General features: G+C 44.1%; 1 protein-coding gene across 2 annotated transcripts in view; it reads left to right on the top strand.

Annotated features, from left to right (window-relative positions):
* SLC1A2 (solute carrier family 1 member 2) overlaps positions 1–23191 on the top strand; it is a 141118-nt gene that overhangs the window by 97526 nt on the left and 20401 nt on the right. For both annotated transcript variants that reach the window (XM_032413900.1, XM_032413899.1), the window contains exons 6-9: positions 996–1122; positions 9524–9757; positions 14909–15103; positions 18642–18776. In XM_032413900.1, coding sequence (XP_032269791.1) covers positions 996–1122; positions 9524–9757; positions 14909–15103; positions 18642–18776 — 691 coding nt within the window. The remainder of the gene's footprint in view (positions 1–995; positions 1123–9523; positions 9758–14908; positions 15104–18641; positions 18777–23191) is intronic.

The following is a 23191-nucleotide window of genomic DNA, read 5'->3' as shown; positions in this document are numbered from 1 at the left end:
CCAAAGTATATGGCAGCTTTCCAGGACAGGTACTCAGATGGAGGGAATGAGGCAAAGACAACACAGAGATAAGACCCAAGTTTGGGTGTTGGAGCTGGTTCAGGACCTAGTGCAGTTTGATGGGGACAGAGCTCCTCACATCCTTCCAGCCTGGAGATAGGATTGACCCTAGAGACTGTGGTGGGGCTGGATTTAGATGGAAGTCCAGTGATGTCAAGTGAAGGGAGAAGGGGGCTGAGGGGTTAGAAAGTTACAAAGTCTATATTCTGCCTTTATGATACTGCAAAAAAAAAAAATGCGTAAAAAAGGAAGCATTCTTACCATTTTGACCATGAAAAGAATGATGAAGAATTTATAAATAATAGGTTAAATCCAAATGAACTGGGTCAGTTGGGGTTTCCCAAATGTTTTGGATTTCTCATTGCTTTCCAATTGACTTTTCAACATTGTTCCTCCTTCTCACGTTAGGCATGTAGCAGTAGAAAAATACTTTTATGCTCAGGATTTTCCTGCAGTGAAACATACCAGCCATGCATGAATTTGGGATAACACCAAACTAACCTAGACATAACCTTGGCAGAGATTTTATTGGCTAATTGGTCTCTGCAGTTCTAATGTGGGCTCCAAAGTTTGCACGATAATCCCCAAGTCCCAACAAGCCTTCCTTCATTAATCTATGTACTATGGAATCTGTTTACCCATGACTTCATAAGTGAGGAGGAGAGAGAAGACAGTCCTTTTGAGTTTGGAATGAAACGGAATTCATTTTCTTCAAGGCACTAACACCACTGACAGTTCAACTTCTTCTTGTGGGAAATGTTAAGGGATGCCGTAATTATCCAGGAGAAAGGTATTTTCCATGTGAAATCGAATGCCTAAATCACAGGGCAACAGGCAGGTGAGAAGGTGACTCCCTACGTCGGGAATGGTGAAGGAGGGAGAAGAAACACGTATTTTATAATCTGTTCTTCTGTGTAATGTGATTCACCCAACAGGTCTGATAGGGTTTTTCATTGCTTTTGGCATCGCCATGGGGAAGATGGGAGAGCAGGCCAAGCTGATGGTGGAATTCTTCAACATTTTGAATGAGATTGTAATGAAATTAGTGATCATGATCATGTGGTAAGTGGGCTTGTTCTTACTTCAGCGTGTTGGGTGGGGGGGTCCAAAGGTCTTGGGATCCTCGGAAGATATGGAGTCTTCCTAGCAGGAGAGAGTGAGTGGCCATGGACCAAGCAAAGGGCTCTCCAGAAAGACTTTGAGAAAAGGATGAAAATCTCTTTTTGGGAGCTTTCCCTGGAAAATGGGTTGGAAAACTATAGCCCATCCTCAGGCCAGATCCTTTCTGCTACTCATTGAGTGGCCTACAAGACTGGGTTTTATGTTTTTATGTTGCTGGACAAAAAATCAAAAGAGTAATAATATTTCACACACATGAAAATGATATGAAATTCACATTCAGCGCCCATAGATAAAGTTTTATTGGCACACAGCCACACCCATTCATTCACATATTGTCTAGGGTTGCTTTGTGCTAAATGGCAGAGTTGAGTAGTTCTTTTTTTAAATTTTATTTATTTATTTGACAGAGAGAGAGACACAGTGAGAGAGGGAACACAAGAAGGGGAGTGGGAGAGGGAGAAGCAGGCTTCCCGCCGAGCAGGGAGCCCGATGCGGGGCTCGATCCCAGGACCCTGGGACCATGACCTGAGCCGAAGGCAGATGCTTAACGACTGAGCCACACAGGCGCCCCCAGAGTTGAGTAGTTCCGACCAAGACTGTGTAGCCTGCAAAGACTGAAGTATTTACTATTTGACCCTTCATTATAAAAAGTTTGTCAATCCCTGCCAGTGGGAACACAAAAACAACAGCAAAAATTAAAAAGAGGGACAAGCTGGAAAAACCAACTAGTAATACTGAAGCTGAGCAGTATCAGGAAATGCTGAGATAAGTCCAAGATCCCAGGGATGATATGGCCTGACCCAGGGTGTGTGGAAGGACTGCTACTCTAATATTCTGGTGTCCAAAAGCAATGTATCGGAGACTCATGACTCAGACAGAAGCAAAAAGAGGCAGTTTTCAGGCCATGCAAGTGAAAATGAAATCACAGAGGACACATTAAAATTATAAGTACTTTTGTAAATGGGGCTATACCCTCTAGTTGTATAGAAGAGAAGACTATGGTCCAGAGTCACTAAATCTTGATTTTATAACAATATCATGATCATTATAATAATAAAAGCTATCAATTATTTATTTCCCTTTATCTGTGAAGAGCCATGATAAGTGCTTAATACTTATCTATTATAATCCCAGTCATCCTGCAAAGATGGCATTGTGCTCTCATTTTCCAGAAAAGGCAACTAAAGTGTATTGAGTTGAATTAATTTGCTTAAGATTATATATCTAGGGGGGAGAAGAGCTGGAGTTCCCATTGATTTTGCAATCCTTGATGCATAGGTGGGTGGCTTTTTTGTTTGAATTATCTAAGCAATACCGTCTCTACTTCAATTCATGTGTGTTTATGGTCAGTGGTTCTGAACTCTAGGACAGCCCAGGAGAGCATGAGTGTCCATTCCTTCATAAAGGAAACTGTACCACCTTCAGAACCTTCTAGTGCCCCATATCTCTCAAATGGAAAGATTTTTACATGCGTTTGTTCCAGACCTCTATGATGGTCTGGTATGCCTGCCTAGAAAAAAAGAAAACCATTATTAGACCAAACGACATCTGTGTCCTATCTGTCACAGGAATTCTGGATTACAAATTCCCTGTCTCTGTGTGCTCCCATCCTACCCACCTTCTCCAATCCTCCTCTGATCTTCTTTTACTTCTGTGTGGTGCCTTCCACTAAAATTCTACCTTCTTTTTCTCTTCTTTCCTTGGCCCCTACTCCCACTTTACAAGGGCAAAAATCTGTTTTTGACTTATTTTTTATCTCCACAGAACTGAAAATTGTGATGTGCTGGTAGAAATTCTTACTCAAACCTCAGGAGTGAGTAGGCTAGCTGAAGGGTTTCAGATCCAGAAGATGTCCCTCATGATTTCATGAACCATATTTACTAGACTTGGCTTGTTCAGATCATTTCTTTGTTGTACTTTTAAAACATGGATAGGATGCTAGTAAAATTGTGTGTGTGTTTATTGTACTGATTCTTCAACTTCCCAGGCAATCCTAGGTTTCTGAATGTTTCTTTTCTATGAAAATTTAAAGTCACACACAATGTGATGCTCTAAAAAATATGTTTAGAGTCTTTTAGAACCATCTGTGCTTGCTGAGAATTTAATAGATGATAATGCATAAAGTAGGATATGCCTCTTGGTAGTAAACATTAGGATCTGCCCTGGACTCCTAGAATTTTTAGCAGAATGAGCATCCTTGCTCTAAAAATGCAGTTCATATTTCTGTATTGTGCCAATGATGTAGGCAATGTTATTTCTACTGAGCCCATGAAGAAAAGGAATCTAGGAGATGAGATGAATCATGGGATGAAGGGTGTGGATCAAGGTTTCCTACTCACTGAAACCAAAACTCCTAAAGATTTAGCATCAAATCCCAGGAGATACAGAGCAATTGGGAGTCAGGGATAAGGCCTATGGAATGATTTCTGACAGCTGTTCAGTTACCGCATCTAGACAAACAGTCAGGAGGGTGTTCTATGACATGAGATGTCATTTCTACACATTTCTTTCATTCTTTAGCTGCCCTGTCAGCATTGGATAATGATATATGTGGGAAGGTTTTGGGTAAAACAGTCAATTACTCTTTAACTGACCACCTCACAGCTTAAATGATCAGTTCTTTTGGATTCTTCTCTGTGTGGTAGTAAGAATAGTAGAATAGCAAAATAGAACATTGCAGAGATGACTATTATTCTAATAATGATTATTACTAAATTATAACTTAGAGTCAGGAAATTCTTGCTATGTGCTCAGTACTACCTCTTTTATTGTACTGTACCTATTTATTACTGAGGAGCTAATTAGTATTATCATAATTATCATTAAATTGTAACTAAGATTTGCCAAATTGCTGCTGTATGCTTAATACTGTTCCAGTTGCTTTACGTGCATTAACTGACTCATTTGTCTGGATAATACCTAGCAGAAATAGGTTTGTTAGCCCCATTTTCCAGATGTGAAAACTAAGCACAGAGGTTAACTTGCCCAGTGTTACACAGCCTAAGTAATGGGAGTTGTGCAGTGCCTTATTAACTGATTAATTAATTGTACGGCGCCTTATTCAACTTCTGTCTGACTTCACACTGGAGTGAATCCAGGATCCTCCGGTTACTAACTGTGTGGCTCTAGGCGAGTTAGACACATTCTAAACCCCACATTCTGATCTGAATGGATTGATCATAGAATCAACATCCTAGGGTTGCTGTGAGAATTGAGTGAAATCGTGACCAACAGTTACAAAGCTTTACTCATGTGCTGGGACCTGCCTAAACACTTTCTATGAACCAGTATTATCATTGTTGTTATTTTGTGATTACCATTACTATTATCAATTCAATCCATATCCTTTGTTTCTCTGTGTTCATGGATTCTTTGAGAAGTCTAAAAGGCCCTCTGATTCACAAAAAAAAAAAGAGAAAGAGAGAGAAACCCTTAATTTCAGTATGATTTTCATATCCTCATTTTTTGTAAATTTCTTTAAAACATTTTTTCAAAATCTGAAAATATAAATAGAAAGTGAATCTTTGCATAATCTCACCACTATAGAAACACAAAGTGAGAAGTGAGATCTCTGCTCACTCTTTCAATTTTCTCTCCCTGTTAACCCACCGCCACTACCGTCCATCCATCCAACCATCCAGCCATCCATCCATCCATCCATCCAGTCATCTTTCTATCATCCATCCATCCATCCATCCATCCCATCATCCATTATCCATCCATCCAACCGTCCATCCATCCATACAATCATCCATCCATAATCCATCCATCATCCATCCTTTCACTCCACAAACATTTTTTGAGTCCCTCTTCTATGCCAATAGCAATTTTATGTGCTGGTGATATAATGGTGAATAAGACAGAGAAAAATTCTGGCCCTCATGGAGCCTACATTCTATTGAAAAGAGGGAAAGAATAAAAGGAAGCAAGTAAGAATTCAGACAGTAATCAGTGCTACAAAGTCAGTAACCAGGACAGTGGGACTGATAGTGATGGGGGATGGAAGTATGGCTTGGACTCTATCCAGAGGATCCAGGAGGGCTGTCTGGGGAAGACCTGAAGAATGAAAAGAGGTAGCTCTGTGAAGAACCGACAGGAGAATTTTCCAGGGGTAGGAAACAGCAAGTGAAGGGTTTTCAAGGGTCAGAATGAAGATCTGAGTAGCTGCAATGTGGTTGGCTGGTGAGGGCGTGGAAAGCTGTGACGTTGGAGAGGTGGGCAAGAGGCAGATCTCATAGGGCCTTGCAGGCTACCATGATGAGTTGGGGTTTATTGACTTGCAAAAGGAAGTCCCTGGGGGGCTGCAAGCCTGGAGGCTCTACATACTGATTTTCACTCTATCCTGATCAAAAGTTCTAATCCACACATAGTAACTCTCAGCAAAGTCACTCCTTGGATAGCCAGAACACCTGTCTCTAAGTAGACTGGGAAAAATGGAGATTAGTGTTACTTTTTGAGCCTGAATACAGACAACACCTTTAGGTAACTCTTAGAATGTATGTTTAGCTCTTTATTGACAGACTCTTCCATTTCTTAGTTCTCTTGGGATCTGTCCCAAACTGGTGGGCTAGTGTTGCTATTGGAAACCAATAGCAGTGTGGGACAGAACCAGAGCGCCTTTATGGCAAGACTGAGAAAGTCCCTCGACTACTCTCCACCTAGGTGTCTGATCCACCCTCTGTCCTGTGACTCAAAGTCTTGAATTAATTATTTTAATGGGTGAAGACTAAAGGTCTTGAATCAAATGCAGCTCACATACGTGGTTTCCAAAGGCTAACCAAATAATATCTGCATTTCTTCAGTTGTAGAGCAGATTTTATCCCTTCAAACATTGGTTTCCAAACACATCAGGAATTACCTGGGAAACTTGTTTAAAATATAAATGCCCCCTAGGTCAGCTCCAGGAAATTCTAACTCAGTAGATATGTGGTGGGCCTGGGGAATCCATGTTGTTACCAAGCAGGCCAGGTTGATTCTGAAGCTGGTGTCTATGAATGCACAGAGATACTGAGGTCTGGGTATGTTAAATTCTGTGTATGCGTTTTTGTTGGTGGAGTGGAGAGCAGTCTTGGGAAAGGCAACTTGGTGGGAGGGAACCTGAAGATGACAAGGACAGAGGTACCAAGTGGATGGAGGCAAGAATGGATGATGCAACAGGAAGAAAAAGACTTGACAGGCCAGTCCTAGATTAATCAGTGGCTTTGGCCACAGTGCCCAGAGCTGCAGATACAAGTAGCCTAAGGACAGTGTAGAAGGTATTCTCTCTCCCTGCCCTGCAGTCATGCCCTTCTAATTTAGAAATGGGTCCAATGATTCCTGGGTACCATTTGGCTTCAGGAGCTTACTGGAGCCCTCTCTTCATGCACTTTGGCTTATGGCTTCGATTGTTTGCTTCAACTCAGAAGCTTTGCATGGTAACCTTGTATCTTGGGCATTTGTCCTTTTCCTTTCCGTGGAGTGTCATTTTCAATGAGATAATTATATAGAAACCCAGGAGCTCAGAAGCTCCAGCTCCTGAGTGGAAGCTTAAGCTACTCATTTTGAAAACAGGTGCAGGGAAGTAATGGCCCTAAAAGGCACCATAGAGGATAAAGGCTCTTTCCTTGTCTGAATTAATGCTCATTCTCGTTCTGGAGACCAAGATGTTTGGGTTAACTAAGGTCCCTGCTTGCCATATTTATTTACCCTGACACTCTACCTTCTGGCCTTTGAGTAACACTCTCCATTGACAGTGGGAACTCATGTTTCTCCCAGCAAGCTGAGTGCCCGGAGGTAACATGTTTCCTCTCTCTGATTCATTTGGCTGTGGCTCAAATGGGTTCTCCAGGGGGACTGGATAGCTGGTCTTGCTTGGCAAAGAGCCTTGAAAATACTTTTTCTCCATTCTGCAAATTGCGTTTCCAGAAGAGCAGGAAAATTGAATGGCGCCCAGAACAGCTCATAGTTGTGTTTTTCTGGACATCTTTAAAGGGTGGTTGGTACTTGGAAAAGAATTGATCTCTTGGTTTATGAAGATAAATGCTAGTTGGCTTTATGGGAAGGTGTATTATACTCATTACTTACAACCTCCTGGCACAAAGACTTGGCCTCTGAGACAACCCCACTGATCTAGGAGATGTTGTGACCATGGGCACACCAGGAGAGTGTAAAATGGTGAGAAAGCCAAGGGTTTAAGGACATAGTTCCCTAATGCCTGTGGAAACAGCCCTCAGACATTGCCAGCCGTCAGAGACATGGAGGCCACAGGCTGGATGCTCATAAGGGAAGAGAGTTATTCTAAGGTCTTCACTAAGGCTTGTCATTTACAAATCAGCTCTTTCAGAAGGTTCCTCTTGACAAAGTATTTTGCTCATAAAAACACCTGCCATTGGGTGGCAGTAGTCTATGAGCTGGTTTAGAAAGCCACATTAACTCAGACTTGACTCTTTAAGCATGGTGGGGGAGAGGACATGGTGTACATGTGTGACCACAGGATTCCTTGGTCAGCAGTCAGAATGGTGCTGACAGGGACGGGGGCGGGACTTTGACAGTGCATACATATGCATGCTCAAAAATGCAATCCTTGCAGCAATCCCATGAGGTTGGAGTTAGCCCAAGCCTCGACTTGCACATCTATAAAATGGGATTAAGTCACTACAGGGTCATGTACCTGGTAAGTGGCTGGACAAGCTCCATGTCTTATGTAATTGTGTATATAACTCTCCTCTACCCACCTCTTTTTTTTTTTTTTAAGATTTTATTTATTTATTTGACAGAGAGAGGGAGAGAGAGAGAGAGAGAACAAACACAAGCAGGGGGAGCTGCAGGCAGAAGGAGAGGGAAAAGCAGGCTCCCGGCTGAGCAGGGAGCCCAATGCAGGGTTCAATCCTAGGACACTGGGATCAGGACCTGAGCCAAAGGTAGACGCTTAACTGACTGAGCCACTCAGGAACCTCTACCCACATCTTTTCTTTACCCAAGAAAGGGCTTGCTTGCTTCAGGCACAACTGCAAAAACCAAAAACAAACAGACAAAAAACAACCAGCAAATCTGGCTTGGGTGTCTGTCTCCCTTTGCTGACTCCCTTACCCCAGCCGGGGGCCTTATCTTGGGACTTCATTTCTCCCAGTCTTTTTCTCAAATAAGTTCATAATTCTTACTAAGGTATCAACTTCCCCACAAACATTTTCATTTCAGTCGGAAGGTGTCGCAGGCTGAACAAGTTTATGCTCCAACACTACCAGATTGGGCAATAAAAAAAAGGATGTTGCCCAACATGGGAAAAATACACTCAAGAGGAGAGAGAGCACAGTTAGTGCCCTCACTTGTGAGGACAGCAGTAAACTGTTTCCAAATTCCCGATCAAACAATAACAAGATAGAAGCATGAAAGAAGTTTACGTAGAATAAATCGGTATATGGTAAACTGTCGGCCTATGTACAAAGAGCTCCGATTGCTCATTAAAGGAAAGTGGTTTGGCTGGGTATGGGGAAAACAACCCTTGGAGAGTCACAGGCGCTGAGACTGTTCTCCTCCTACTTCCTGGTTTTGCGGTCTTGGACTGGTCTTGACTTTTCTGAACCTCAATTTCCTCATTTGCCAAATAAGAATAATGATACCTTGATTTCAGGGTTGTGGTAAAAATGAAATGAGGTGATGTATGCAGACGTCTTACTGTATTGCCTGAGACACAGGGCAGGGTAGCCAGCATTCCTGGTAGAGTCAGTACGGAAAGAAATACTTTCAGACATAGAAGTAATAAAACCACATCTCTCTAAATGGACTCTCTGGCTCAGAGGGTTTTCTTGTTTTGGTAGATCTCTTTCTTTCTCTGTCTCTCTCTGTCTCTGTCTCTCTCATATTTTAATAAACTTCCTATCGTCCTAGGCAAAAACAAAGCAAATTCACCAACACCAGCTTACAGCTGGGTGAAACGCTAATGAGCTTTCTGGGAAGCTCAAAATGGATTCCCAGTTTTCAAGAATGGAGTTGGGGGGAACAGGGAAACCAAACAAGATTCTCGAAGCATCTGTGCCTCTCAAGCTTGGTGCTTACCTGGGAGATGGTAAAGCTAGTGTCTGCTATTCCTGAAAATCACCTGAGCAACAGGGCTCGCCTTTGGATTTTTCATCAGAGCAGGGGCCCCCAGATCCACTGAACAGATTTCAGATCGTGCTGTTAGTCTGAAGTGAAGGAGAACAGCTGTCGAATATCGAGGACTTCCTCCAGCAAAACTCTTGGTACAGAAATGCGAAGGGTTTTCCTCAGGTTATGGTACATGTAAGGCCCAGATATAAGTTGTGAATTCTATAAGGATCTCTTCAATGTTTTTTTGTTTTTGTTTTTGTTTTATGTTTTTCAGGTACTCTCCCCTGGGTATCGCCTGCCTAATTTGTGGAAAGATCATTGCAATCAAGGACTTAGAAGTGGTTGCTAGGCAACTGGGGATGTACATGATCACGGTGATTGTGGGCCTCATCATCCATGGGGGCATCTTTCTCCCCTTGATTTACTTTGTAGTCACCAGGAAAAACCCTTTCTCCTTTTTTGCTGGCATTTTCCAAGCTTGGATCACTGCCCTGGGTACCGCTTCCAGGTAGAGAATACAAGAAATCACCTTTCTTTCTCTCTGCTCATTCCTTTCCCCTCTCTGCCACTTCCTCTTTGCAAAACGCTTTCATCATAAAGTTCAAGGAGAATGTGTTTCATGTATTATTAAAATATTTCTGAAAAAGGTAAATGCTTTGGATTTTTGGCTCCTAGGAACTTAAGAGCTTTCTGATGAACATGTTTACTGATAGGCATCTGTCCTGGAAATACCTCATATTAAATTTCCCAGACGAGGGGCGCCTGGGTGGCTCGGTTGGTTAAGTGGCCGCCTTTGGCTCGGGTCAGGATCCTGGGGTCCTGGGATCGAGCCCCGCATCTGGCTCCCTGCTCAGTGGACAGTCTGCTTCTCCCTCTCCCTCTGCCTGCCACTCTGCCTACTTGTGCTCTCTCTCTATCTCTCTGTCAAATAAATAAATAAAATCTTAAAAAGAAAAATTTCCCAGATGAATGCATGCTGTTAATCTGCATGCCTAATTCGCCATATCTAGCATTGGTTTCATTTTAAATGTTTCCCAAAAAGATATGACAGGATGTTAAGCTATTTAAGAAATTCTCACACCTGTGATTTGAAAAATGCTATCACAAAACACCGCTCTGTTGGAGTTGTTTTTCAAAAGTAGAAAAAGTGAGATTTTTCATGGTAAACGTGTTAGGTAAGATTTAAAAAAAAAATAAACCAGAAGTCAGTCAGGTCTGTGACCTCTGCATGAACCTCTAGTGGACCATTCTGCCCCATTGATTTTGAGAAAATCAGGTTGACATCGATTCAACTTGACATTGACTGAGAGTCCGTTCCTTCTTCATTAACTAAGTTGCCAGGCATCTGAAGCCAATGAGGACTCCAGAAATATGCAGAGGGAACAAAAAATTTTTTTTGGATATCTTCTTGGACTGAATTTAGCAAAAACAAACAAACAAAAACAAGTACATAAGAAACATGTGGCAATTCAGAATTTCAAAGATTAAAAGAGTTTTATTGTTTCAGCTTGCCCTAGTCATTCGTATTTCTGCACAAAACTAAGGGTCATGAAACTAAGACCGAGGTCATGAAGCAGGTGGTGGGAAGGCGATCAAACTCTGCAGCCCCTAGCTCAGCATCGTCTCTGGAATCACAGGTAGTGGGTCCTTGTTGTTGAGCCTGTGACCATGCTTTGCGAGTGAGGTGGCCACCCTGTGACACAGTGAGATGGCGGTCCCAAGGCTACTGAGCAGGCAATCAGCTTTTCCTTAAGTGACCCAACAGGCCAATAGTGGTGACCACCTGAGAAACCAAATTCGTATTTCCATCTTGCACATCAATGAGATTTTGGTACTAGTCGAATGTGGGATTTCAGAAGACGCTAAGAATATATGTAATCCTTGGGATCTAGACCCTGCGTTCAGTTTCCCAAGATGAAAGGAAACACCCTGAAATTTCCTTTTTCCTTCTTGGTCTTATAGATTTCATATGGTTAAGTATCTCTATCCATAAATATCCCCTTCTCTTTGGAGAGAAAGTAAATCTTTTTTTTCCCCCCAAAACAATCATGTTTAGTTTTAGATTTGTTTTCTGGTTATGAGCGTGGTGTTTGCTCACTGTGAAAAAGTTCAGACAGTGAATAAAGTTTCGAAGAAGAAGATGAACATCACCAGTTCTTCTGTTGCCCAGGGATAATTAATAGCAACCCTTTTAGTTAATCTTAATAGTTCTATATTTTTCCAATTCGTACTATTTATAGATGTTGTAAACTGCTATTTTTCACTGGTCAACATATCATAAAAGTTCTGTCAATATAGATCTTCCTACTATTTTTAAATCGCATAATAATACACTGTGGGTGCTACAATGCAACCCCACCTCCACCCTGTGATGTACGTTTAAAGTGTGTTTACGAAGTAGGGCTGTGACAAGCATCCTTATAAATACATCTCTGCAAGCTTGTCTGATGATCCCTTCAGGATAAATTTATAGAAGTGGAATTTCTCAGTCCAATGGTAAGCACACTAACTGTGTGAAAACATACCACCAGCTTGCTGCTCAGAAAAGTCCGTTAGTTTATGTCCCCACTAACTGGTATGCGAGCCTGCCTTTTCCCACCTACTCACCAGCACTGGATATTATCAGTCACTTTAATACTTTCCAATCTTATTGGTGAAAAATGATCTCCTTGATTTTGCATTTCTTTAATTACTAGTGAGGGGAAACATCTCTTTGCCTTCTTTTTTTTTTTTTTTTTTTTAAGATATTATTTATTTATTTGACAGGGATAGACAGAAGAGCATAAGCAGAGGGAATGGCAGAGGGAGAGGGAGAAGCAGGCTCTGCACTGAGCAGGGAACCCGATGCGGGACTCAATCCCAGGACCCTGGGATCATGACCTGAGCCAAAGGCAGACGCTTAACCATCTGAGCCATCCAGGCGCCCTCTCTTTGCCTTCTTATTGACCATCCTCCCCTCCTCTCCCCAACCCTGTGAATTGTTTGTGATGGTCATTTCCTGTTGGGTAATTTGCCCATTCCTGATTGGCTTTAACTTTCTTCACGTATAAAATATTAACTCATGTGTCCCATGTTGCGAATGATGTTCCTCTCCACCTGACACTTGTCTTGAAAATTTGCAGTGCTTTTTGTCCCTAGATGTTTTTAATTTGCGTATCATCGAAGTTGTCAGCATTTTCATTTAGTATTTGGAATTTTGATTTTTTTCTCAGGAACATCACCTCCAAAAATGATAAAATATTACTTTATATTTTCTTCCAATACCTTTGTGGTTTGATCTTTAAATCTTCCAAAAATATTATTATCTTTCCTTTGAATGTCTAGACAGTTATCCTAGTACCTTTAATTAGACAAAGTAAATCCCAAAGGCATATGGATGGCCCAAGTTCATATTTAAATCAGACAAATGCTGATCTTGGCCAGATAACCCAAATGCTAGACCCATTTCTCCTCCTCACCCTGTATTTCAAGCGACTTTAGTCTTCGGTTAAACTATGGCTTTTGCCGGGATGTGGAATTTCATTTTTTAAAAGAAAACACACTTAAGGAAAAATTTGTGGCATGAGTCACATACTAAGAACTAACTCTGCCATTATGACCAGAGGGAAAAAACACAAAGCCCCAGTACAGCCAGCTAATTATTCTTTCTACTTCCTTGGACCCCGACTGAAGGGGGAGTGGAAGGGACTGACTCCCTTTTCTCAACAGGCTGGTGTCAGGGAGGATTGATGGAAGGGGCTAGCCTGGGATACACCTCTATGCATCCTGCTGACATCAGTCCATGCTGTTGAAACTACTCTGGAAAAAGACAAAAAGAAGACTGTCAAGTATCTGCTAGTTATTATGCAATATTTGAAAACTGTCATTAGGTCGCTGAGGCAGGAGCCAAAGAAACAATGTCAGAATGTTGGATGGGCAGGAAAGAGTTAAAATTCTCAAGTCCCAGTTTGGATTGGTTGGGTATCTATGATTTTGAGAATATTTTCATGATTTACCAATTATTTTCTCCAATCTATTTAATTGTCGGAAGACCTCTTGATGACATTGTGGGAAAGTGGATGCAATAATAAAAATCAACATATTCCAGTCCTCCCAGAAGTGTGCTCAGATTCGTACCATTTAGAATCCCAGCCACCAACCACAGCTGCCATTTCAGACAAGTCACGGTATCCTGCCAACCCTTCAAAGGGGTCCAAAGAAAGGGTAGAGTGGGGGAGTCTCATTAAAACATCTGGGACAGCCAACCAGATACAAGGTACAAGAGGTCTCCAAACATTCATTTCTTCTACCTAAGACCAAGGAAGAGGCATGAGACCCCTGACCTGAAATCACAAAGAATGTCCCCGTAAGATGACTTTGGCTTCCCTAAGGTTATTATTAGGAACCTGTGGGTCAGTGGTTTAAGAAGATGCAGACTTAGGTGACCCTAAGTTTAGAGCTTCTGGTTTCTGTTTCTGAGTAGGCCCTGGAATCTGCATTCTCAGTAGCTTCTCTGAAGCTGATGGCTCTCTCCCACTCTCTGAGAAACTGAGACCTCTGGCAAGTGTCTATGTTAAGCTTGGCGGGAGCCCTAATTCTGACTAGTAGAAGGAGGGAACCATGACCGAGGCTGTCAACGCCTGATAGAAAAAAGTATGTCTGCACCCAGTTCACTTTGCTAAGGTTTGAACAGAAAAAAGCTCCCAAAAGCAAAACACAAAACAAAACAATCAAACCCCACAGAGAATGGACCACAAAGCACTCACATGGCAGTTTGGGTGTTCTACATTTCTTTCCGTACTACTTAAATTTTGAAGCCAATCCGCTTACCCTCTCATGCGCCTCTCTCCACGTGGAAATAATATTTTGGCCGTCAGCAACACTTATCCTTATAGGTTTCCTAATTTAGAAGACACACGAACACGTCAGGGGTTCTGGCCTTCGAGGCTGGGTCATGTGGTCATGAATTCCTGTACCAGGCCTGGGACGAGTCGGAGTGGAGTCACTCCATCCACATCGGGTCTTTGATTAGCCACAGAGCACATGCTTTTTGCTCTATGTTGTTGCGAAGACTGTACAGTTGGCCAGTGACCATGTATCAGGGAGTTGGACTGTCTGTGAGGGTCCCTAGTGAATTGCTAGAAGCTCAGGTTCACGCTAAATGGTGTTTAACATGTTTGTCCAGCATTCTCAAAATTAGCTCAGGGCAATTCCCAGAGACTGGATGCAGCCCATGTAGTCATCTTGTTGGAAAGTGTTTCTAGCATGAAATTATGGGTCATTCAAAAATGCCCCATTCCATTTCACTGTTGACAGCTCATTGTTTTCTGACACTTTTTTTTTTTTTGCAGCTCAATTAGTGTGGGCAATCAAATGGTCTTTAATATATAATACAAGAGGGAAACACTGATCAAAGGAAAAAGGATTTAAAGCTCTAAGTAGATCTCAAAAACCAGAACCAACAAAAAGAGTTTGCTGCCTATGAGCATCTTAATAAGACTGAACTTGAAACTCCAAACAGCTGGTATTTAACTTGGCTCCAGACACTGCTTTTTCATGTCACATTGCTTGATTGGAGCAAAAGAACAAACACTTTGTGGTAGCATTCCGGTTTGTGTTTTGTCCTGCTTCTCTAAAGTGGACATAAACTCTTGTCTCTCTTTCTCTCTTGGTTCCTTAGTGCCGGAACTTTGCCTGTTACCTTCCGTTGCCTGGAAGAAAACCTGGGAATCGATAAGCGCGTGACCAGATTTGTCCTCCCGGTCGGAGCAACCATCAACATGGACGGTACAGCCCTTTATGAAGCGGTGGCCGCCATCTTTATTGCCCAGATGAATGGTGTTATCCTGGATGGAGGCCAGATTGTGACTGTGAGGTGAGTGAAGTGTGGGTTGGGGAGGCACTAAAATGGCCTTTTGCCCTGCCCCACACTAACTCCATTTGACGGGGCCACTTGAATTTCAGGTCCCCTGGTGGAAGAATGATGAAGAAAATAACATAGAAGAGGAGTTATTGGCAGTCTCAAGGGGAAAATATTGTGACAGGAAAGAAGCAGGCTCATACTTAGGCCTGCTGTTTGTATTGCACATGTGAAATTGCTTTGGAAATTTGGTATTATTTGATTTTTAACAATCCTGTGATGTTGCAAGGCAGTTATTTCTACGCCCATTTAATAGATGAGGAGGCACAGGCTTCCAGGGGCAGGGTAGTTTGTGCAAGGCTGCCCCGTTAATGATCCAGGAGGGTTGTAACTGGGGCCGACAGCGGCTGACTCTGGATCCACTTTTCCTTTCATTAAAATATGTTCCCTTCAGCATTTCAGAGGGTCATGATGAAATGATGAAATACTGGAAGGAAGAGATTTCTCAATATAACACAAACCATTTTATTACAACGAAATCACAAATATAGATCCATACGTTTTACTAAAGCTATTTTTACCATATGTATTCATCCTTTAAGAAATTTAGGAAGAATGCTTTCCCAAGAGATCATTAAAAATACATTGTTTCTCCATAAACTTAAAGATCGTACTTACTTGCTTATACTAATTTATTGAATCCTTACAACCACCCTGTGAGGAATGTACTTGTCTTAGCTCAGGCTGCCATGACAGAATACCACAGACCGGGGTTCTGGACCCTGGGAAGTCCGAGATGAACGTGTTGGCAAATTCAGTTCCTGGTGACTATCCTCTTCCTAGATAGTGTTGCCCTTCTTGCTGTTTGCTCACCTGGCCTTTCCTCGGTGTGTGCGGAGAGAGTGAACAAGCTCTCGTAGGTCTCCTCTGATAAGAGGACTAATCCTGTCATGAGGGCACCACACTCATGACGTACTTACCCGCCCCCCCTCCCCCGACCCCCTGAAAGGCCTTGCCTCCAAACACCATCACATTGGAGATTAGGGCTTCAACAAATGAATTTGGTAGGGGGGACACAACTCAGTCCATAGCTGTACTATAGGGGAGCCTCAGTTTCCTCATTGGTATATTGGGGACATTCTAGGGGGTTGGGAGTATTGTACCTGGGACATAGTCACCTGTCAACAAATGTTAGCTACTAGTAGTATTGCTATTAGTGATGCTCAATAAAATTCAGTACTTCTAGAATATGAGAGAAAAATGTGACAGTGATGTAGTGAGTGCCATGATGTCACTCAGGGGAAAACATGCTTCAGACCCGGGTATCCCGCCTTCTAAGTCATATCGTCAGGGAATGCATGTGAGACTACCAACTTCTTTTGCTTTAAAACTCAGAGACGAACGAAAGACGAAACCCCTTCTTTTGAAGCCAAGCAAGATGATTCTGGTCCCTCAATTCTTGGCCCCGATGGTAACCACACTTCCCATTGAGTTCACACCATTAGATGAAAACTTAAGAGACGGGAGGATGGACCGGGGACCCATGATCGGGATTGATTAATTCAGTGTTGGAGGGATCGGGGGTGGGGAGCATCAGGCCCACAGAGCATCGCAATCACGCAGATGAGTATTCTGATCCCAGCAGACGACGGTCCGGCTGTTTGACCCTAAGTTTCTCCATCTGTCCAATTCGTGGTTTCCCCCATGGAAAGCAGATACAACCATGTGTACGTTGCGGGGTTACTGTGAGGCTCTGCTGGGACAATGTGTGTGTAATACCCTGTACAGCATCCAAGAACAGCCCTAGAGAAGTGAGCCAGGGAGCGGAAGGATGGGAAAAGTGGAAAGGGATAGAGAGATGGAGAGGCGATCACTGCCCCAAGGAGCTGTTACAGGATTTAGACTCACCCGGACACTCCGCCCGTGGTAGGGTGAGACTATAAATTGGGATGAAGGAAGAGTGGGGGGACCAACTGCTAAGAAGAATTCTCTTCATAGGCTTTTGTCTCACACAGCCCGGGGGGGACCAGACCATGTGGCCATAGTGCAAAGGGATGTGTAAGAATGACTCATAACAGAAGCAACTGATGTTGTAAATAAAACGGCTGAGGCCATGACTGTTGGCACTTGGGAAGTCCCCCTTTCCTGGTGTTCTATCCATGTCAGGGAAATGACTGAGAATTCCCACCTTCCAACTCTTGGGGCTTTAGGGAAGTTTTTATTGCAAAGCAGCCTTACCCTGCCCAGATTTCCTGATAAGAATAACAATTCACATTTACTGGGGGGTTGCAAGGTGCCAGGCCTCCTCTATGTGCTTTTTATTTATTAGCTCCTGATGACCCTTTCTTAAAGATAAGGAAATCATGGCACAAAGAGGCTAAGTAAGTTGCTCAAAGTCATGTGGTTAATAAGTGACAGAGCTGGGATGCGAATCCAGGTTGTTCCATTCCATAATCTTCACTGATACCCACTATATACTATCACCTCCTATGACCCAGAAGGATCCAAGAAAAATGGAGTCCTTTAAGCCTTGACACCAGCTCTACATTGATGGGGGCAGGGGAATAGTGCAGATGGGTTCTGTCGATCCCACCTAGGCAAGGTGTCCAGATGGTGACAGGCCTATATCTGGAAGGATGGCAGTATGGAAAGACCAGTGCAAACTATAGAACCTCGTAGGGCCTTCCTGTCTTCATATGTAAGATTAGGTAAATTCAGGTCCCTCCCAATGGTAAGACCCAGGATTCTGTGCTTGGTCACAACAACGGTCTGGGCTCAGTTAAACCAGTTTGGGAGCCCTCTGCTGGACTGCAGAGACCCCCTGGTGTCTAGACAGGGCACTCGAACCCTAGATTAAACCCTCTTCCAGAGACAACTTCAAAATGGTGTTGGGCGTGCCCTTGGCATTGCGAATGATGAGAAGCTTCAGAAAGAAAACCTCCTGTTATTTCATTATCTTCCCTTGGCGCCTTCTTTCTGAATAATGTATTTTCCAGTCCATGGTGAAATGTCCAGGCGTCTGAAGCTTAATGTCATTTGGAATCTGTTGATTTGTTCCCCTGATGTCCACTCAATCGGGTCTGGATATTTGATATTCTGAGTTCTCATGTTAACACTGGCAGTGGCTTCCTCAGACTTTTGCCATGGAGTCCAGATGTCTCTGGGGGCTCACAGAGACATAAAGGATAAGCAGAAATGAGGGCAGTGGTATTCCCATGAGGGTTAGGGTGATTTGTTTTCCTTCTTTATTATTTCCTTGCCTGCTTGAGAGCCGCACTTACCTTCGTGGAGCCCTGTGATGTATTAGGCTAATTGGCTCTCCTGCTGAGGCTAAGGCTCTAATCCATGAATTTGTAAACTTCCACCGCAGTTGAGTAGAATCCAAAGAGACCCGAATTCCCGGGTCTCTTCACACTCTGGATTTCTCTGTTCTTTGAGAAACAAAAGAAATTTTATGACTGCTGGGAAAATTGGAGCTTACAGTTGCCTGCCAGGGACGGTTTGGCCAAGTCCTCTTTCTCTTCCCCTGACCCGGTCTTCTCTGTTCGCTCAGCCTCACGGCCACGCTGGCGAGTGTGGGTGCAGCCAGCATTCCCAGCGCGGGCCTCGTCACCATGCTCCTCATCCTGACGGCTGTGGGCCTGCCGACGGAGGACATCAGCCTGCTGGTGGCCGTGGACTGGCTGCTGTAAGTGCTTGCCCAGGGGCCTCTGCTGGGGATGTGAGTCCTGCCTCCCTGGGCTGGACAAGATGCAAGGTTGCAGCCAAGGTCTTCGCAAATCCCCATGACAACTTCTGCCCTCCCTCCCTCCTTCTCTCTAACATTTACTGAGCACCTCATTGGGAACTGAAGGCAAAAAAGGCATCCTGAGGACCTCCCAGTCTAGTGGAGGCATCACATAAATTACACTACAAAGTTAAAAGCATAGCAATAAGGAACCCACTACTGATGCATGTGGGGGATCTCAGGGCATTATGCTGAATGAATGAAGCACAAAGCAGTGTGTGCGGTATGATCCCATTTATGTGAAGCTGCAGGAAAGGCAATATAATCTTAGCAATAGAAAGAGATCAGCGGTTGCCTGGGCTTGGATGGGTGAAGAGACTCATTGGGAAGGGGCACAAGGAAATCGTTAGGGGTGGTAGCAGTGTTTCATAGGCCCAGGTATGCACAGGTATCTACATTTGTCAAAACTCATCAAACCATGCACTTAACATGGGTACATTTTATCATATGTTTGTTATACTAGATTAAAAAATATCTCACATAGGGGCGCCTGGGTGGCACAGTCGGGTGAGTGGCTGACACTTGATTTTGGCTCACATCGTGATCTCAGGGTCCTGGGATTGAGGCCCACGTCAGGCTCGGTGCTCATCGGGGAGTTTGCTTGAGATTCTCTCTCCCTCTCCCTCTGCCCCTCCAGCTACTCGCTCATGCCTGGGCTCTCTCTCTTTCTCTCTCTCTCTTGCTCTCACCCTCACTCGAAAATAAAGAAATAAATCTTAAAAAAAATGTAGCATGCACATAAAAGATAGTGATAGAAAGAGGCTTCGGTCCCAGTCTAGGATAGAAGGGCGGAATGGAGGAATCAGGCAATAATGAACACGGCAACTGAATTTGCATGGGCACCATGTGCCAGCCATTGCACCAAGCGTTTTACATCTTCCCCTTTCTAACAAACCTGAAGGTTTGGTATTATTACTCTTGGTGTATAGATGAAGAAACTGAGGTGACCTGAGAGTGAAGAGAGATTTGACTCCAGTTTGGCTTGGTTTGGGAGGCCACTGCGTTCTTCATCATGGCCATATTCAAGCTTCTGAAGGCAGTGATCGCTGAGCTGAATTGTAACCAGTAGGTAGATGTAGGTGGAAGGGGAGACAGGGCATTCCAGGCAAGGCCAAGGCCCGCCTGTGCAAAGGCACTGAGGCAGCAAACAGTGTGGGATTTAGTAGTACTGGAGCACAGAGTGGGAGGCAGGGACTGGTGAGAAGTGGGACAAGATGGATAGCCTGCACGGCCGTGCAGAGAAGTTTGAACTTGACTGTGTCCACATAGCCCAGCTACCTTTCCCAGTATATTTACCAGTGAAGGGCATTTTCATAATGTAGGACACTTGCCCATTCACAGGGCAAGACTAGCCAGATGGTCCCCAATAGGGAGATGGGAATCGATCCTTGCTAAGGGCCCACTCGGTCTCTGATATTCTGTGGGGTATACACTGATGCCTCCTGTCCAGTCTTGGAGCTAAGCAATAGGGGCTAGAGGATGCTGTTGGGTTCAATGTCAGGGGCACAGAGGTCCAAAGCCAAAGTGCCCGCACATTTTTTAAGACTGCTCCACATGGCAGTAGTAATATTTCTGACATCTATTGGCATAGATTTTAAGAGCCAGAAGCCATCTTTAATGCCCTTGAGTTTCCTGCATCTAAAACAACAGTTCCTTCCCCTTACCTTCGCCCTTCCAAAGGGAGAAACATGCACATGACTAAAGGGAAGGACATCTGGCAAGCTAGAAGGAAGACTGACCTCTCCACAGAGCTTGCCTGCTGTTAAGGTTTAGGTTAGAACATAGAAGTGGCTCCCCGGACATAATCTATACTCCTCAGGAGGGCTACAGGGAAGGTCATGGATCTTCCTGACTGGTTCTTTCATTACCAGAGAAGTGCTCTGAAAATACCTTTAGTGGGAAGGTGAAGGGTAAGCGAAATAGCCTCTTCTCTGTCACTGCTAGTCTCTCTCAGGGGGTGGTGGTGGGTCCTCCGTGTTAGCTCGGTTGTTCTGGGAGCCTGTGCTGGCCCCCAGGGCAGGCTTTCTCACGACGTCTGTTCTGACAAGGCAGTCATGGTGGCTGAGATTCGGCGGTGGTTTATGGGTGGAAGGATTGGGAGGGAATGGGACGAAGGAGACAAAGGAGTGGGGTGGGCTTTGGTGGGGAAGAGGACGAGAGGGAAATGAGGGCATTGGCAATAGTTTAAGGTCAGTAGGAGCTCGATACATGTGCGCTAAATTTCACCACAGGGTTGCTGTGTGATAACCAGGGGCCTTTCCACACAGGAAGAAAGGCAGAGGAAGCTGTTGAAATGAAATGTGCTTCCCCTGTGACTTTTACTTCCTGAGTCCTCTGCCTCTTGGCTCCTTGAACCCCCCCAAAACGGTGTTATTGTGGAGCTACTCTTGCCTGTGTGTCTATATTACCTCGTCTCTTCTCGGGCTTGTTTCTGAGGCCTGAAATCCACCATTAGAGATCAATCTTTTTATAAATGATCATTATAGAGACAGCCTCCCCTCATGATCATGCAAATGCCTTTCTTTGAGTGAAAAAAAAAATGCACTAATATCATTTGGAGATGAAAAAGGGAGCTGGTACTTGGTGGATACCGTCATGTTCTTTACATCTGGTAACGATTAATCCCCAAAGGGCCCTAAGGAGTGTTTCACAGATGAGGAAACTGGGAATCAGAAAATTTAAGTGTCTTGCCTGCAGGCACAAGAGAGCTTGGGTGGTCAGGTCAGGACGCTTCACCCCAGCTGACACAGCTTCCTACTTACCACCAAGCAGACCTAGTGGTGGGCAGAAGTGGAGAGGTGCTCAGTCGGAAAGGCTTTAGGGAAGATGGACCTAGTAGGGTCACCCCTGTTCTACAGACTGACCAGGGAATTTTTTCTTTGACCTGTTTTGTTCCTCCTCCAAGATTAAAACAAAACAACAGAAAATGCCTAAATGGGGACAAATGGGGTACAATCAAGGTCTCAGCTACTCTGAGAATTCAAGCCCTCCAGTTCCAGTGCATCAGCCATTGTGGGCCCTGGGCTTCTTGGCAGTCGTTTGCTTCCAAGCCTGTTGGATGAGAGTCATTTCATGAAACATCCAAGACCCTGCCCACTCCTGACCTAAATGTTAGTGAATGGAATAGGAGGGCTGGGTCCTCCCCATCACCCCACACCAGCGCTCACATGTTCATACTTGTGCGGAGATCAGGGTGTCCTAACTCCAGGGTGGGAACGTGCCAGCAGAAGGGAGTTGGCTGAACCCAAAGAGGATCATACATTTGGATTAACTATATTGATGAAACTGTATATGAGAAAACTCAATCCCAGGCTGGCCCTGGAAAGGAAGGAACAGATGAAGAGCTGTCCTCTGGTTCTGGGGTTGGATCTCAGGTGCGGGGGGCCCCGTGTGCCCAGAGAAAGGAAAGCAAACAGTCAGGAGCCCTGGATCTGAGCTCTGCACTTACTCTTTGTAGGACTTTGAGCAAGTTACTCTCTGGACTTGAGCTCTGTCATGTGAACACTGGGAATAGTAACTTGTCAGCTTAAAAGCAGAGTCTAGACCCCATGCCCTTGAGTGCCCTACTGGTTTTAAGACTTGGACTAAGATTCTGCTGGTGATGGATGTTTGTATACAAATAAGCCTGAATGTTCCTTTTAAGAAGAGAAGAAAAAGGGAGGGTAGAGGATCCTGGGAAAATGTGCGTAGGGGTCTATAGTTAGGTCAGATCTGCTTTGAATTAGTAATGGTGGCACATTCTTTCTCACCAGCAAGTGGAGCTCTGGAAACATGCTCTTGGTCATGGGCTCCGTGGCCATTGGGTATCCATCACAGTGTTAATGGTGTTCGGGGGAAGAGTTGACCCAGAGGTGCAGGGGGAGTTTGGCCATCCCCTAGGAAAATATTCGGTCAGGGGAAAGCAGAGAAAAAGAAAAGGTGAGGGTTTTTTGTTTTTTGTTTTTTTTCTCTCCGGGCAAACCTTGTAAGCTCTCATAACTCTAGCAATTTTTCAATTTAAAACCAAACAAAGCCTGCAGTGACATTTAATGTGCCACAATGTTTGCCAACTGCTGGAGACCAGCCAGCCTCATCACTGCCCGCCAAGCCCTGGATGCTTCTCAATGGGCAGGCTTGGCCGCTCTGTAAATGTCATGGTGAAAACCAAGATTCTGGGCTCTGAAAAATGCAGGAGTCCTCGAACACCGGATGGGCGGGGCTGGTAAAACCAGAACCTTCCCCAGGGCCCAAGAAGCCCTTTGTGTCAGGAATTCTCGGCAGATATTTGTAAGAGACCTCGCTGACACCCCTCTCTCTTGGAAGGAAGCAGGATGGAG

The sequence above is a fragment of the Phoca vitulina genome, unplaced genomic scaffold (assembly GCF_004348235.1).
Source record: "Phoca vitulina isolate PV1807 unplaced genomic scaffold, GSC_HSeal_1.0 scaffold16, whole genome shotgun sequence".
Taxonomy (NCBI): Eukaryota; Metazoa; Chordata; class Mammalia; order Carnivora; family Phocidae; genus Phoca; species Phoca vitulina.
The sequence above is the reverse complement of the archived record's forward strand: the minus strand, read 5'-3'. Positions and strand labels throughout refer to the sequence as shown.